The following is a 15,967-nucleotide window of genomic DNA, read 5'->3' on the forward strand; positions in this document are numbered from 1 at the left end:
CTTTAAAAAATTTAACAGTGCTGTAGGTGTCAGTCAGCAGTTGAGCTTGGAGTGGGCAATGATAAAATTGGTAGGTCTTTTCTTTGTATATGACTTTTGTTGCCAAAAGCATTGGTTCACCTTACTTCCTTTCGTGTTGGTGTAAAATCTAAAGTGTGTCCACATGTGTGATTTGTAGCAATATTTTTATCACTTTTTCCTCCACCGTTCTCACGAACCTTTTTTATTTTTTTCATCCTACTTGGAGCGTCCTCTCTTCTTCTCTAGACGATTTGTGCGAACTTTACCTTCACCGCCACTCTTGAGCGCCCCAAGTGGAACCCAAAGGAATTGCTCAACAAACGTTGAGCAGTTTACAGCATCCATTATCCATTGTATGGCCATTATGTCAAATAAAAGTATCGATACTTGGCGGGAGCATATCGATAACCGATCGGGTTGCAAAATATCACTATATATTGCTGTATCGAGATATTGTCACACTCTTAGTTGAAATCAAATATATCCGCCGCCTCTCTCGTACGCACATGACGTCAGCGCGTCGTGCCGCATTAAAAGTTTTCCGGGCAAAACGTCTTGTGCTTAGAGCTAGCAAAAAAAAAAAAAAAAAAAAAAAAAAGATTCCTCGGAGAAAATGCCTCGATCAGTTTTTAAAATAATGTTACTCGATTTATTCGAGTAATCATTTCAGCTCTAATTTCTTACATCTTAACAGTTGGGCCGCCCCTAGTTATGAACCTGCCAATTAATTTTTTAGGTGAAATTAATGAAAAAATATTTTATGCATCTTAGGGGTGGAAGATCATATCACAATTTTTTTTTTTTTTACAATAAATTCACGATCACAATTCTTTTTTTTTTTTTCTTTCTTTTTGTTGATGTTGTGAACTACAGTTCCACACAAACGTATGTCGAGATCTCATTTAGCTTAGCTATTGGTGGCGGGAGACCTTTTTCCAGTGTCCCAAACTTCCAAGCAAGCGCACATATCAAGGTTTTTCATCTGGCGTGACGTGTGTTGCATTTTTTATTTTTCTAACGTGTGTTGGGATGGCGACGCCAGCACCGTTCAGAGTTTGCCACAAACGTACCCTCCCATGGGGTTTCAGAATCAGCACTAGAGGTGGGAATCTTTTGGCACCTAACGATTCGATTACGATAATGATTCAGAGCCTCCGATTCAATTATATAAATCGATTATTGATGCCCCCCCCCCTTTTTTTTTTTTTAAATGTGTATATTTCTTTCAAAATTGTTCAAAAATCCTCTAAGGCTAAATAAACCAAACTACTATTTTAGTATCAAGTTACCTGTTAAAAACAGTAAATAAAATACTCAAGTCTCCATTCTGTATCAGCAGCTTTAAACTACATTCAATTAATTTAATGTTGTGAATCCACCGTTAAAGTTAAAATTGCGCCCGTTATTCCATAAAATCCCTTATGTCTACTTTCGACGTTTTAAAACTGTTTCATCATTTAAAGATGGATTCAAGTCAAGATTTTGCCGATTTAGGGGTATTTTAGATAAAAAGTAATTAGGTTCACTACAACAGAGCCTTCCAGAGAAGTCTACTGCTTTAAGATGGCGCCTGTTTACTAGCGTGGGAAAGTCTGTCATTTTGCATCTAGTTCTTGGTACATGGTCTAACGCGGCCATCGTCTGTCATTTCGCATCTACTTCTAGATATATGTGATATCTACCATAGCTGTATGTTTGTAACATTTAGCAACTGGGCGCTGTTTGTAGCGGCTGACTGCCGCAGTCAGGTATTATTGTTTTTTTTTGTTTTTTTTATCTAGTGGCATTAGCTGCACATGATATTTACTCTCGGTCCGTTCCTCATTGCATCCCGAAGACTGTGCTGACTGGGTTTTATTTCCGCTTTGCCTGGTATAATTCAATAATCGGAATTCGGATGTTTGTGAATCGTTCTCGAATCTTCCACTGCCAAATCGCGAATAATCTAAGAATTGGAAATTTTGCACGCCTCTAATCAGCACCTTTCAAACTACTGTAATTTTCGGACTGTAAGACTCTTTTCCCTCATTTTGAAGCCTGCGGCTTATAGTCTAGTGCAGCTTGTTTGTTGATTTAGTTGGGTTAGAAGGTACCACTTTATTTGACAGTGGTGTCATCAGACCATCATAATTATGACACTATCATGTGCATTACTGAATGCTTAGGACCGATGTCATTCAGTATCATCTGGATTTATGTTACTAACTCCCTTTTTGTCCAGCTCAGATCTTTTACATCCATTCAAAAGTGAGATAATTTGCCAGATGACACTGAGAGACATCTGTTATAGGCATTCATTAATGATCATAATAGTGTCATGTCATAATTATGATTGTGTTATGACAGTCTTATGGCCCCCACTGTCAAATAGTGTTACCAAAACCCATAACTAGCAATTACTGAAACAATTGGAACAGTAACTGAAGAAATAATTAGCACAGAGCATGAATTTTAATTATTTACATCTGAAGCTTCTTAAAGCAATCAACCAATTGCCTGCAAAGTTTCATGGTGTTTCATTTGGTCTTATGACAGTCTTTTGATGCCGTTGTCAAATAACGTGTTACTGGTTAATATCTTTTGGGGTAAATATCCAATAATACAGTGAAGACAGCTGCAGTTTATAGTCCAGTGTGGCTTATCTATGAACAAATTCCGTTTTCGTGTCAAATTTGGTGGGTGGCGGCTTATAGTCAGGTGCGCCTTATAGTCCAGAAATTACGAAAAATGTCTCAGGCCTCCGGGGATGTTGAAACCAATGCCAAGGCAAAGGGCATTAATTGGAAAATAATGAAATAAAATAATAGTAACAACAATTTTAAAAATTAAATAAAAATTGAAGTATTTGCATGTGTATTTTTCGGCCTTTCTGTTTGTTGTTCGGCTTAGTGTTTCCAATTTTCGGTTTTGGCCAAGAATTTTCCTTTTGGTACAACCCTGTAAAAATGAATGAACTAAACCCCCTTTCTCTTCAGGTATCAAGCATAATCCTCAACTTGGATGCTCATCCACAGTCCACGGCGAAACAATGAACCGGAACAAGCGTGAGAAGGAATACTATAGCATAGATGTGGGCGACTCAACTTTTATGGTTTTGAAGCGCTACCAGAACCTCAGACCTATTGGATCTGGAGCACAGGGAATTGTTTGGTGAGTCACTTCTATTTGGAGGTTTTCCTTTATTACTTGGCTGACGTGATGTTAAATTGATCCCTAAAGAGGTGTTGAACAGCATATAAATCAAGTCAGCAATAGGGTCTATTTCTTTACAGCTTGCACACCTCTAAAATTACACAATTACAAAGAAAACGTAATAGGATGTCTTTCAAGATGCCTGTTTAAATGTGGAATAACAATCCTAAGTGGTTTCCACACATTATTCCAGTCCAAAAATATGTCCATCTTCAACTTATATTAAGCAGCCAAACAAAACCCAGTGAAAAATATTAACCAATGTGAATTTTAAGACTCTGGCCCACATGTACTCCTAATATGAATTTGCCATGAGTTTGGCTGCCCCTTGTGTTCAGTGGTTGCCTGAATCTTTGCTATGTGTGTGTTTTGTTTTTTTTTAACTTCAGTTCAGCTTACGACCACAACTTGGAGAGGAACGTCGCCATCAAGAAGCTGAGCAGACCCTTTCAGAATCAAACTCATGCGAAACGAGCCTACAGAGAACTAGTGCTCATGAAATGCGTCAACCACAAGAATGTAAGTTTTGTTTCTATTCTATTTTTTTAAAGGCGCAATATGTAAGATTTGCACTTCAGTTATTCATTAAATGGCCCCAACGTTTTACATAAAGAAACATGTTTTGTGGAAATAAATGGCTCAATGGTTGAGCCGAGAGTTTGCCTGTTTAAAAAAGTTGATACTCAGTTTTATTGATTGTTTGGATTCTGGGTCTACAACGGATGTCCTGCCTTCCACCAATCAACCAATTACAAGATCAGTTCCTTGTCTTCGTCCAGGTTGCCGGAACTCTATAGGTTTCGTAAACTAAGGTTGCAGAAATAAGACAAGGATATGCATATATGTTGTGCACTTATAATCCAAAGTATGATTTAAAAAAAAAAAAAAATGGATTTATACCGCAAGAACGTGGACTTAATAGTTTGCGGATAATATTGTACTGCAAGCGCGTGTGCTTGGACTACGCATGTGCCGGTTACCGGTTTCAAGGTATAACGTGGTATGAAAACGGCTAAAATTTTCCATCATACCGTCCCTACGGTATTAGCTATTTTTTATGTCCCAAAAATGCAGGGCTCACCCCTCCCCCTCAAGTGCTGCACGTTGGCTGGAGGACATGAAACACCTGAACTTTTTCCCCCATCGATGAAAACAAAGTCTCTGGTATGGGAATACTTTGGGTACAAACAGCCGCGGCTTAGGTGGGCCAACTTACATGTAAAACATGTTTGCGGAGGGTGGCGACAGGGAAGGCAATATCTCCAATATGATTTCGCATTTATACAAAATTAAAGGTTAGTAAACCGCTAGCATGAACGTTTCCCACTAGCCACGAGAGTCAACTCTAGCCTATGTACGAGGGGCATTCAAAAAGTAATGCACTCAAGTGCATTGCTCATACATTTTACCTATCTTGTTTATTATTTGGCACAAACATGATAGGACACAACTTTTTGCGATTGTTATGTTTTTCTTATTTTGCAGATTTTTAAAGCTTAAACTAGCTTCCAAAATCGCTGCCCCTCTTGAAGCTCGTCAGAAACAAAGAGCTGTAATCGAATTCCTTGTTGCGGAGGGAGAAACACCTCTGAGGATTCACAACCGGCTGGAAAATGTCTACAAGGATGATACCATAGACTATAGTATTGTAAAAAGATGGGTACAGCGATTTAAAAACAGTACTGAAGGCCATGAAGAGGTGGGTAAAGCCAACATAGCCGACAAGCCCCGTAGTGGTCGCCCAACCACCTCAGTCAATCCTGACAACAGACTTATGCTGATGAGTTAGTTTAAGCTTTAAAACAATCGCAAAAAGGTGTGTCCTATCATGTTTGTGCCAAATATAAACAAGGTTGATAAAATCCTGTTTGAGCAATGTGCTTGAGTGCATTACTTTTTGAATGCCCCTCGCAGTAAGGGTGTGCCAAAAAAATCCATTATTAGATCCATAGCGATTCGGCACATGACGATTCATAAATGTTCAAAAATGATGATTTTTCCCTAATAACTTTATAATATAATGATATAATAAAGATATGGACGTAAAAGTCTCGATTCTTGGTTAAAAGCAAAAAAAAAAAAACGGGCAGTCAGAATTTATTTTACGTATTATACAACTGTCATGAGCGTTTCCACCTGCTACGACAGTTAACTCCAGTGTGCTTAGTGTGTCTAGCGGTGGTAAAACATGTTTTTTTTTCTTTTTGGCAACTGTCTGTGTTGAGAAAAAGAGTGTGTGTGCGTGTGTGTGTGTGTGTGTGTGTGTGTGTGTGTGTGTGTGTGTGTGTGTGTGTGTGTGTATAATGTATAAAGATGATACGAGTCATACACATGTTCTTTTTATGGAAAATATTTCAATTAATTTTGTTCTGATGGTTATAATGTTGAGACTGCATTTATTTGTATTTTATTCACTTAACATTATACTTATGTTCCTATTCGCTAATATATTATGAAAAATAAAAATCCTCTTCAATGGAAAGTTTTTTTTTTTTTTTTTTTTAAACCCTGATATCTCAAAGTAACACATTTTAGAGCTGTAATTGCAATACCGTGATATCTTAAGGTTATTATACCGTCAGAATATCATACCGGCACATGCCTAGCGCACCTGACAGTTTCAATTGGAGATTTGGCTTTGGAGCAAAACATAGTTCCTCATTGAACTTTTTGTTTAGTCTGAGCATTGTGATGCTGACATTACTGAAGGGAATTCATTTTCTGTTCTGACATTTCAATTTTGCACCCCTAAAATTGTCCAAGATGCTTAATCGACAATAAAGATGGATAAACATAGGTTTAAGACTTCTTTTATTAACAATACTGCTTCCCACATGCAAAAATGAAATATCCTGCTGTTCCTGATAATAACTCAGCTGCAACCTTTTAGATGAACAGCCAGCATTGTGGTGGCGGTCATGTTGTCATTTCATAATGCTTTATCCGCTACAGAGTAATAATCTTCTGTCTATTTTGACAGATAATCGGTCTATTAAATGTATTCACACCACAGAAGACACTGGAAGAGTTCCAAGATGTGTGAGTATAACCCAGTTAATAACTCATTGCATGTGTCAATGAATGCAGGAGAAAACGCAAAAGGGGGCTTGGATTGTATTTGCTGACATTTACAGGCGCTTGGACACTTCAGTATAAGTCTGTAGTTAGTCTGTAAAACTCGTGTACTCTACCCGGGATAACTTATACATGTTTTCCAACATGTGAGATCGGACTAAGTTATGTTAATGTTTCTATTAAAATTATTGTATCGCATTTCAGCACACCAAGACTGTTTTCTGGCCTTTAAACTACCGGGATGTGGAATGGAATGATTTAATATACTGCAGAATGTCATCCGATTGGAGTGGCACTGTGTGCATGCCTCTTTGTGTGTTTGTGTTTCTTGTTTCTGCCTGATTGGAGCTCAAAAGGAAGCTGAACAAATGGTAGCTCGAGGGTTGTTGAATAAGTCCCAGGATGAAAGAGAAGCCCTCATATTTCGAAATTAAATTTCACTGCGCACGGACTTGTGCAAAATCATTTTTTGACTGTTTTAATGAACCGCTGATTTAGTATGTGCTGCTTCTTCTGGACACACATGATGAACCTTGAAGTGAGAGATGCCATTGTGCTTTAATTATAAATCTGAAAGTTCCTGACAACATTTTGTAGACATAACAGTTGTCAGATATTACATCATAGTTTTTAAAAAAGAGAATTCTTAAGTGCTACGGGATGAAAGTGCTACATCTGTGGCAAACATAGCAGTTTAACTAGGCTGTTTAGAATGTAATCATAATAATTAGAGGTCAACCTATACGGGATTTTTGAATGCTGATGCCAATAGCTGTATCTAAAAAAAAAAAAAAATCTCAGCCAATTGCCGATATCCAAAGCCGATTTTGTAAGCCGATACTTGAGGCCAATATTTTTTTTTTTTTTTTTAAGCATATAGATTATGAAAGGCAATTCTTAAGAAATCGCTTCAACAGCTTCAACTTTACAATGATTACCTGAGACTTAAAGGATTAATTTGGGGTAGTGTTACCAAACCAATGAACACAGCCCTTCTTATTATGATTATACACACTTGGCAAGAATAGTAAATTATTTTTAAATAATTAAACTAGGGCTGCAGCTATCGAATATTTTAGTAATCGGCTGAAAATTCTATCGATTTATCGAGTAATCGGATGAAACATTTTTTTTTCTTTTTTTGTATAAAGAGCAATTATAAATACACATGAGAAAAAAAAACATTTAATCCAATATTGAACCATTTTCAGTCAATCAATGTCTTTATTTTCGATGTACATGGTTGAAAACGGCCAACAATTGCATCTAAGATGTGACTAGAAAAAAAAAAAATCACTGATTTCACTCAAAAAACTTCTAGATCTTATAAAAAAAAAAACCAACATATATCTTACCTAAAAATGTAATTACGCCTGATTACACACATCACTTGAAAGCTATGTGTTTTTCCCACATGTTTCAATTTAATTTCCATTTGTGTCAAGCTATTTTTAAGTTCTAGTCAAGTTATAAGTTAGTCTACTCTAAACTGTAAGTACTGATAGGATTTTGAGTTTTTGCAGTGTTCAAAATAAATGTATGATACCTGCTGTATTGGAGCACATTAGGGACCAGTGTTACTTGGTGTTTTTTTCAGCAATGACTACGGAGCTAAAACTGACAGTTAGCTTTATTATGTTTTAATTTTACACCCTCATCACTCTACAGCGCTGTGTTTTTACAGATTAAATAAAGCCTGTTTGTAAGACACGTTAGCCACGCATCGACAGTGGTCATAATCAATAGAAACCTAGCCCTCCGAAGGGCTAACGGTACGTGAGCGAGTAACAGTAACGTTATATTTATTAGCGATGAGAAGTCTACTGCTTAAAGATGGCGGCTGTTTACTAATGCTGGCCAAGCGCGGCTGAGTCTGTCATTTCGCATCTAGTCCTAAATGCGTGCGATATCTATGAGACGCATCGGACACTACCTGCTACTAGCATCATGCGGGCGTAGTTTTTAGCATTGTCGGCGTAGTGTGTAGCGGCTGTCGGCTGCGGTAAGTTTTTTTTTTTTTTTTTTTAATTGCTTCTTCCTCCACGCACGTGACGTCAGCGCGTTGTCCCGCATGAAAAGTAGTCCGGGCAAAACGTGATGCTTAGAGCTGGCAAAATTAAACGATTCCTCTAGGTGAATAAAATTACTCGGATCAGGTTTTAAACTCTAGTTACTCGAGTTGCTCGAGTATTCGTTTCAGCTCTAAATTAAACCCACCAGAACACAACGACGAGATGTAAACAAGTGAGAGTTTAAGAGGATGGCAAAGATGGAGGATGCTCAAGCTAATGCTAATGTTAATGCTACCCTAATGCTACAAGTTACATTTAGAGTGTAAGGATCACTGACATATACTCTCATGCAAGGAAAAAAAAAAAGGCAAGCTTAAAGCTTCCTGTAGCAGCCTGCCTTCATGCAGGGTCCTTCCGGGGTCTTACCGTCAGTCAGCGGCAGCCACAGTTGCCCACACAGATGTCTGATCAAAATGCGCTTTTTATCGGCTGTTTTTTTTTTTTGTTGTAAATCGGCCAATGGCCGATGTTGGAAAATGTCAATTTATCGGCCCGATCTATCGGCCGACCTGTAATAAAAATGAATACAACTTTTTCCCCCAGTCTGAAATGGATTTGTAGTTGCACTACTCTTTTTGTGATAATTCAGTTATAATTAGAACATACTCACTTTGTCACTGTGTTGCATTAACCTGCCCTGATGCCTTTGCAGCTATCTAGTTATGGAGTTGATGGATGCCAACCTCTGTCAGGTTATTCAGATGGAGCTGGACCACGAGAGGCTCTCCTACTTGCTCTACCAGATGCTTTGTGGAATCAAACACTTGCATGCGGCTGGAATCATTCATAGGGTCAGTTCACACACATTTGGATTCTGTGACATTTAGATAAAACATACCCGTCAGTGTTCCAAGGAGTTGACATCTTCACGTTGTTGGAACATGTTTGTGTTTACCTTGAAGCGAAATAACAGTATACACACACACACAAAAATTCCCTTGTCGCAAATGCGCATTGCAGTCTGTCAATCACCCACATGGAAGAAGCAGCAGAGAGCCTCTTGCTTTGGCAAGCAGAATTAATTGAGCCACAGGCAGAGAAAACCAGCCTCACTCACACTGCCACATCTTGTCACGCAAAGCCGTTACTAGGTGAATAGATGCAACAGGACCCATGGCCATGTATTTGACTGTTTAAGTTCTATTTAAATATTCAACAGAAGATTAGCTTAATATTAAGGTTCTAAGAAGTAGGGCTGCAGCTATCGATTAAGTAATCGATTAATTTTTTGTCCGAACAATCGAGTGTTTGGGTAAGGAACATGTAATGCGTTGCAAAATAAATTTTAGGAGACGTAAAACAAAGGCCTGCTAAAATTGCACTTTCAATAGAGCATTAAATGCAAATACAAAATAAAATTCCCAAGTCTTTTTTTCAAACCATGCAGACTTGTTCTTTCTTTTTCACAATAAACACATTAGAAATAAATGAAAATACCTAGCCTCAAACGGTATAAAAAATTCATATATGAGGATAGAAGTACAACAAAAGAACAATTGGCTAAGTCAGCTAGCATAAATGCTCTCAAATGCTAACTTTTTTTTTTATTTTGCAATGCTCTTAACAAATCGTTCAAACACATATTCCCACAAAAATGGTCAAATATTCCTCTAAACTAAATAACGAATTCATAAACAATCATATTAGCTCAAATAAAAACTTACAACCTTATGTTTGTCTTAACAGGGAGCAGATTAGTTATGTTATATTCACTGTTGCCACTAAAGGGCAGTGTGTCAACCGAATCAATAAAACTGAATGCAAACACTTTCAAAACAAACCATTACTACTCTACTCTAATTAAGCAAATCGCCGAAGCAGCAAAATTTGATTTGAAGCTTTTTTTTAATCGGATTACATCCTCGAGTTAATTTATTAATCATTGCAACACTACTAAGAAGTTAATGCTGCAAATGCTATTTCTTTCTAACACTGCAGCACAGCTTACTTTTTTTTTTAATCTCTAATTATATGTTTCCGTATAGTCTGGTGCCCCGGCAACTTAGAAATAGCTATGCTAGGACAAGATCCACTATCAGGTCATCGGTAAAAGCATAAGGATGTCCTGATCACATATTTTTGAGTGTGAGTCCAACTCACCTGATTTTGAGGCTCTTAGAACCACGATCCGATATCTCAGAAATGTATGTAGGAGAAAAATAAATCTTTTACACCCAAGTGACGGGATTGGGCTCGATTTCCCATCATTTGATCGGATCGGGGACAACTGTACTAAAGCATATATTTTATTATATAATTTAGTGTCATTGTTACATCATGATGGCAAAATACAGAATGGATACCACACAGCACCATTTTCAGCACCTGGCGATATTTTAACATTTAGACTTTGAAAAGGAATTCTGGAATTGAAAGTGAGTATTTTATTCTTAAAATGCACAAAAAGACAGTTCTAGTGATCGGCAATTGGGTCCAATCACATTATATTTAGAAGATCGGAATCGGGTGACAAAGATCAGATTTTTTTTTTTTTTAATTTATTCACTTCTATTTATATTTATTAGTATTAGCGGATTGCCTGCCATTGACTGTGATAAACGTCCAATCCATTTTGACGGGGACGGCTGGCAGCGATTGAACGATCCCAATTTCCCTCCCAGTCAAGATGGATTGGATGTCTATCGCCATCAATAGCAGTGAAATGTGATCACTCAACGACTCGGGCTGCAGCTATGGAATCTTTTAGTAATCGAGTATTCGACTATCGATTAATCGAAACAAGAACATTTCAAATGTCTTAACAAGACATTTCACCTGATATTGAACAATTTAGTTTCGATGTACAGATTGTTGAAAACAGCCAACAATTGACTGAGTGACGAGATAAAAAAGAAACTTCTAGCTCTTATTAAAAAAAAAAAAGTTATTTCTCACATGAAATTGTCATACGCCTACATCTCTTACAAGTCGTGTTTTTCCCCACGTGTTTCAATTGAATTTCAATTTGTGTCACGCTATTAAGTTCTAGATACATTTTAAGTTAGTCTAAATTGTTAGTCCTGATTGGATTTAGAGTTTTTGCAGTGTTCAAAATAAATGTATGATACCTGCTGTATTGGAGCACATTAGGTACCAGTGCTACTTGGTGTTTTATCCAGCAATGATTACTGAGCTAAAATTGAGAGTTAGCTTTATTATGTTCTAATATTACACCCTCATCACTCCACAGCGCTGTGTTTTTACGGATTAAATATGTAAGACACATTAGCCACACATCGACAGTAGTCATACTTAATAAAAACCTCGGCCTCCACAGGGCTAACGTTGCATTAGCAAAGTACAGTAACGTTAATCTTATTTATTAGTACTGAGAAGTCTACTGCTTTAAGATGGTGGCTGTTGACTAACGCGGTGAGTTTGTCATTTCGCATCTCGTTCTATATACTTGTGATATTTATGAGAATGATCAGACGCTACCTGGTACCACCACCATAGCATCATGCGGATGTAGTTCGTAGCAATGTTGGCATAGTTTGTAGCGGCTGTCGGCTATTGCTTCTTCCTGTACAGACGTGACGACAGCACGTTGTCCCGCATTAAAAGTAGTCCGGGCAAAACGTAATGCTAAGAGCTGGCAAAATAAACGATTCCTCGAGGTGAATAAAATTACTCGGATCAATTTTTAAACTGGAGTTCCTCGAGTATTCGTTTCAGCTATACACTCAACGACGCCGGCTCTATGCACTGGCAAGAGAGGGCAGTGCTCCCTCAAATAAATGTCTTGCCACCACAAATCAAAATTTTAGAAGTTGAGAAAGCACATTTTTAATATACTCACAAAATTAACACATTACAAATTGACAGATTAATTTGCAATAGTGGAAAAAAATCTGCTAAAAAGGGGACAGGAAGGTGATATATTAGTAGTATCAGTTTTCTCTCTTCTCTCTCCCTCTGCTGTGTGTGTATTGATCATAGGATGGTCAGCGCGCGTGCACAGCCCCCAGTAAACATCCAATCCCTGTTAGTATATAAATGAGCCTAGACATCGTCAGACCGGCCACGTTCGCATTTCGTTGTTCATGCGTCATGTAACATTATCATACTGTACACTTATTCAGGGTGGTTGTTCTGTATTGTGATTTTATTTTAAATTGCCTTTCAAGATGACATATCTGTTCTATGTGTTGGATTTTATCAAGTAAGTTCTCCCCAAAATGCGACTTATAGTCCGCTGCGACGTATGTTTTTTTCCTCTTCGTTGGGCTTTTTATGGCTGGTGCGATTTATACTCAGGTGCGACTTATAGTAGAAGAATACGCTAGATATATTTTTAAATATGCCGGTGAGGCTTGAATCTCTTCCCTCGTCTATCTTTGCTCTAAATTTTTTAATTAAAAAAAACAAAAATCACAAGGTTTATGGATACGTCATTCAAGAAAACAAATTATTATTATATTGTAGCATCTACAAGGACAACACCCACATTATAATAATGCATACTGAACAGGAAAACAGTCTATTATTTTCAATTAATTGTACCCACCTGAATGCCGCAAACTGTACGTAAAAAGTTTGCCGATCGTTTAACATGACGGTCGCCAGGCTAAATGCTAATGCTAGAGAGAACGAGAATGCTATGCTGACTCTCTGAGCCACCTAGCATCGCGTTTGCAACAGCGTTACAACCCCCTTCCCCTCCTCCCCGCTCCCGCTCTATCTCTGTGCTCTATGACTCCCAGACATTTCGCGTCATTCAACCAAATTTTAGTAACGCTGCCGTTGTCAGGCAAACCGTTTTTTTACAACTTTGATGACAAACGCGGTTCATTCTACCGTAAGACATCATTGTTGATGAAGGCTCAGAAGAAAAGCAATAGGCTTACCTTTAGATATGGCTATCCTTAAATGAGGCGTTTCCAGTGGAGTTCGTTTGAGGTGATATGCTGTCTTCCCTGTCAACCACAAACACAACAATTTTTTGACTACAACTCCCATAATCCATAATTCGATGACTTTTCAATCATATTTCCTGGTCAATCAAAAATCAACTAGGTGTCTACATTATTTCATCAACTGTAAAACAATGTTAAGCCAACCATCGCCTGATGAACTACAGAAAAACGTTTCAACGTCACTGTCAGGTATCATCGGTATTTGCAATGTTGATTCAATATTGTTTATTGTCGAAAATTTCAATGTCAACCATACTGATTATTTTGATGGAAAATCAACATTTATTCAACGTTTGTCTGCTAATTGGAACAGTATGTTACGTTTTTAGTTTATTATTCGTTCATTTATTTATTCTATTGTGAAATACAGTGGGGCAAATAAGTATTTAGTCAACCACCAATCGTGCAAGTTCTCCTACTTGAAAAAATTAAGAGAGGCCTGTAATTGTCAACATGGGTAAACCTCAACCATGAGAGACAGAATGTGGGAAAAAAAACATAAAATCACATTGTTTGATTTTTAAAGAATTTATTTCCAAATTAGAGTGGAAAGTAAGTATTTGGTCACCTACAAACAAGCATGATTTCGGGCTGTCAAAGAGGTCTAACTTCTTCTAACGAGGTCTAACGAGGCTCAGCTCATTACCTGTATTAATGGCTCCTGTTTTAACTAATTTTCCGTATAAAAGACACCTGTCCACAAACTCGGTCAGTCACACTCCAAACTCCATTATGGCCAAGACCAAAGAGCTGTCGAAGGACACCAGAGACAAAACTGTAGACCTGTACCAGGCTGGGAAGACTGAATCTGCAATAGGTCAAATGCTTGGTGTAAAGAAATCAACTGTGGGAGCAATTATTAGAAAATGGAAGACATACAAGACCACTGATAATCTCCTCGATCTGGGTCTCCATGCAAGATCTCACCCCGTGGCGTCAAAATGATAACAAGAACGGTGAGCAAAAATCCCAGAACCACACGGGGGGACCTTGTGAATGACCCACAGAGAGCTGGGACCACAGCCATTGAAGATGAGACGTGGCTGTGTCTTTCAGCATGACAATGATCCTAAACACACAGCCAGGGCAACAAAGGAATGGCTTCGTAAGAAGCATTTCAAGGTCCTGGAGTGGCCTAGCCAGTCTCCAGATCTGGACCCCATAGAAAATCTGTAAAGGGAGTTGAAAGTCGGTGTTGCCCAACGACAGCCCTAAAACATCACTGCTCTAGAGGAGATCTGCATGGAGGAATGGGCCAAAATACCAGCAACAGTGTGTGAAAAGCTTATGAAGAGTTACAGAAAACGTTTGGCCTCCGTTATTGCCAACAGAGGAGGGTACATAACAAAGTATTGAGATTAACTTTTGGTATTGACCAAATACTTATTTTCCACCATGATTTGCAACTAAAATTCTATAAAAATCAAACATTGAGATTTTCTGTTTTTTTTTTTTCCACATTCTGTCTCATGGTTGAGGTTTACACATGTTGACAATTACAGGCCTCTCTAATATTTTCAAGTGGGAGAACTTGCACAATTAGTGGTTGACTAAATACTTATTTTCCCAACTTTATGTGATCGGGACAATTCTAGACTAGTACTGTACTCAGTCCAAATGCGTTCTTAACATGTAATATTCCACCCACAGGACCTGAAGCCAAGTAACATTGTGGTCAAGTCCGACTGCACACTAAAGATCCTGGACTTTGGCCTGGCCAGGACAGCTGCCACAGGTCTCCTCATGACGCCCTATGTAGTCACCCGCTACTACCGTGCCCCTGAAGTAATTCTAGGCATGGGTTATCAAGCTAACGGTGAGTGCTTGGAAGCAACCTGTTTTTATTACCTTGTTCTTCCAAAGGTCACACTCATGCGGGATCTTGGCATGATTGGCATCTTTGCTCTGTGGGGGAGCTTCCTGTACCCAGCAATGGTTTAGCATGTTGTTTGATGTTTTACTAGGCCTGTTGTGATTGTCATGCAGCCTGTCTAAAACCAAACTGCTGCGCAACCTTTCAAAAAATACATTTGATTAAATTAAATATCACAACGGCTTCAAAATATGAAGTGACGGAACAAACTATGAGGAAAATGCATTATTTATTTTTTTGCGACTTTTACGGAAAAAGACATTTAGTTAAAGGCACATCAATATATAAAAGGCATGCAGTTTTCCTTTCCTAATGTTTTACAATAATAAAAGAGCATTTTGATTCAGGTAGGGATGCACCTATGCAGCTATCGACTATATAAGTAATGGATTAATGTATCGATTAGTTAGTTTGAATACTCGAGTAATCGAAATCCAAACATATAATGCGTTGCAGAATAAATTTTAGTAGATGTAAAATAATGAACCAAGTTTTTATGCCTGCAAAACTTAAATTGACTTAATAAGATTGCACTTCACTTCAAAAGAGCATTAAATGTGAATTCAAAATACCTCAGTGTTTCTTCAAATGATGCAGAAATGCACTTTCATTTCACAAAAGCATTAGATGCATTTAAAAATGAAATAAGAAACCTGAGCTTAGCCTCAAATTGGATAAAAAAAATGACGATCTAAGTACAACAAAAGAACGTTTGGCTAACTTGCTTAGCAAAATTCAGCTAGCTTAAAGAAGCACTTGGTAACTTTTCAGTTTTGGTCGATTTTAGCTACACCCGTGGACAAAAGTGGTTTCCCATG

The 15,967-nt window shown here is 37.9% G+C and overlaps 1 protein-coding gene across 5 annotated transcripts in view; it reads left to right on the forward strand.

Annotated features, from left to right (window-relative positions):
- Nucleotides 1–15,967, forward strand: part of mapk8b (mitogen-activated protein kinase 8b) — a 51,206-nt gene that overhangs the window by 15,533 nt on the left and 19,706 nt on the right. For all 5 annotated transcript variants that reach the window (XM_057826077.1, XM_057826081.1, XM_057826079.1 and 2 more), the window contains exons 2-6: nucleotides 2,997–3,171; nucleotides 3,603–3,732; nucleotides 6,194–6,252; nucleotides 9,013–9,151; nucleotides 14,927–15,092. In XM_057826077.1, coding sequence (XP_057682060.1) covers nucleotides 3,050–3,171; nucleotides 3,603–3,732; nucleotides 6,194–6,252; nucleotides 9,013–9,151; nucleotides 14,927–15,092 — 616 coding nt within the window. In that variant the 5' untranslated portion in view covers nucleotides 2,997–3,049. The remainder of the gene's footprint in view (nucleotides 1–2,996; nucleotides 3,172–3,602; nucleotides 3,733–6,193; nucleotides 6,253–9,012; nucleotides 9,152–14,926; nucleotides 15,093–15,967) is intronic.

This window comes from Corythoichthys intestinalis, chromosome 21 (genome assembly GCF_030265065.1).
Source record: "Corythoichthys intestinalis isolate RoL2023-P3 chromosome 21, ASM3026506v1, whole genome shotgun sequence".
Lineage (NCBI taxonomy): Eukaryota > Metazoa > Chordata > Actinopteri > Syngnathiformes > Syngnathidae > Corythoichthys > Corythoichthys intestinalis.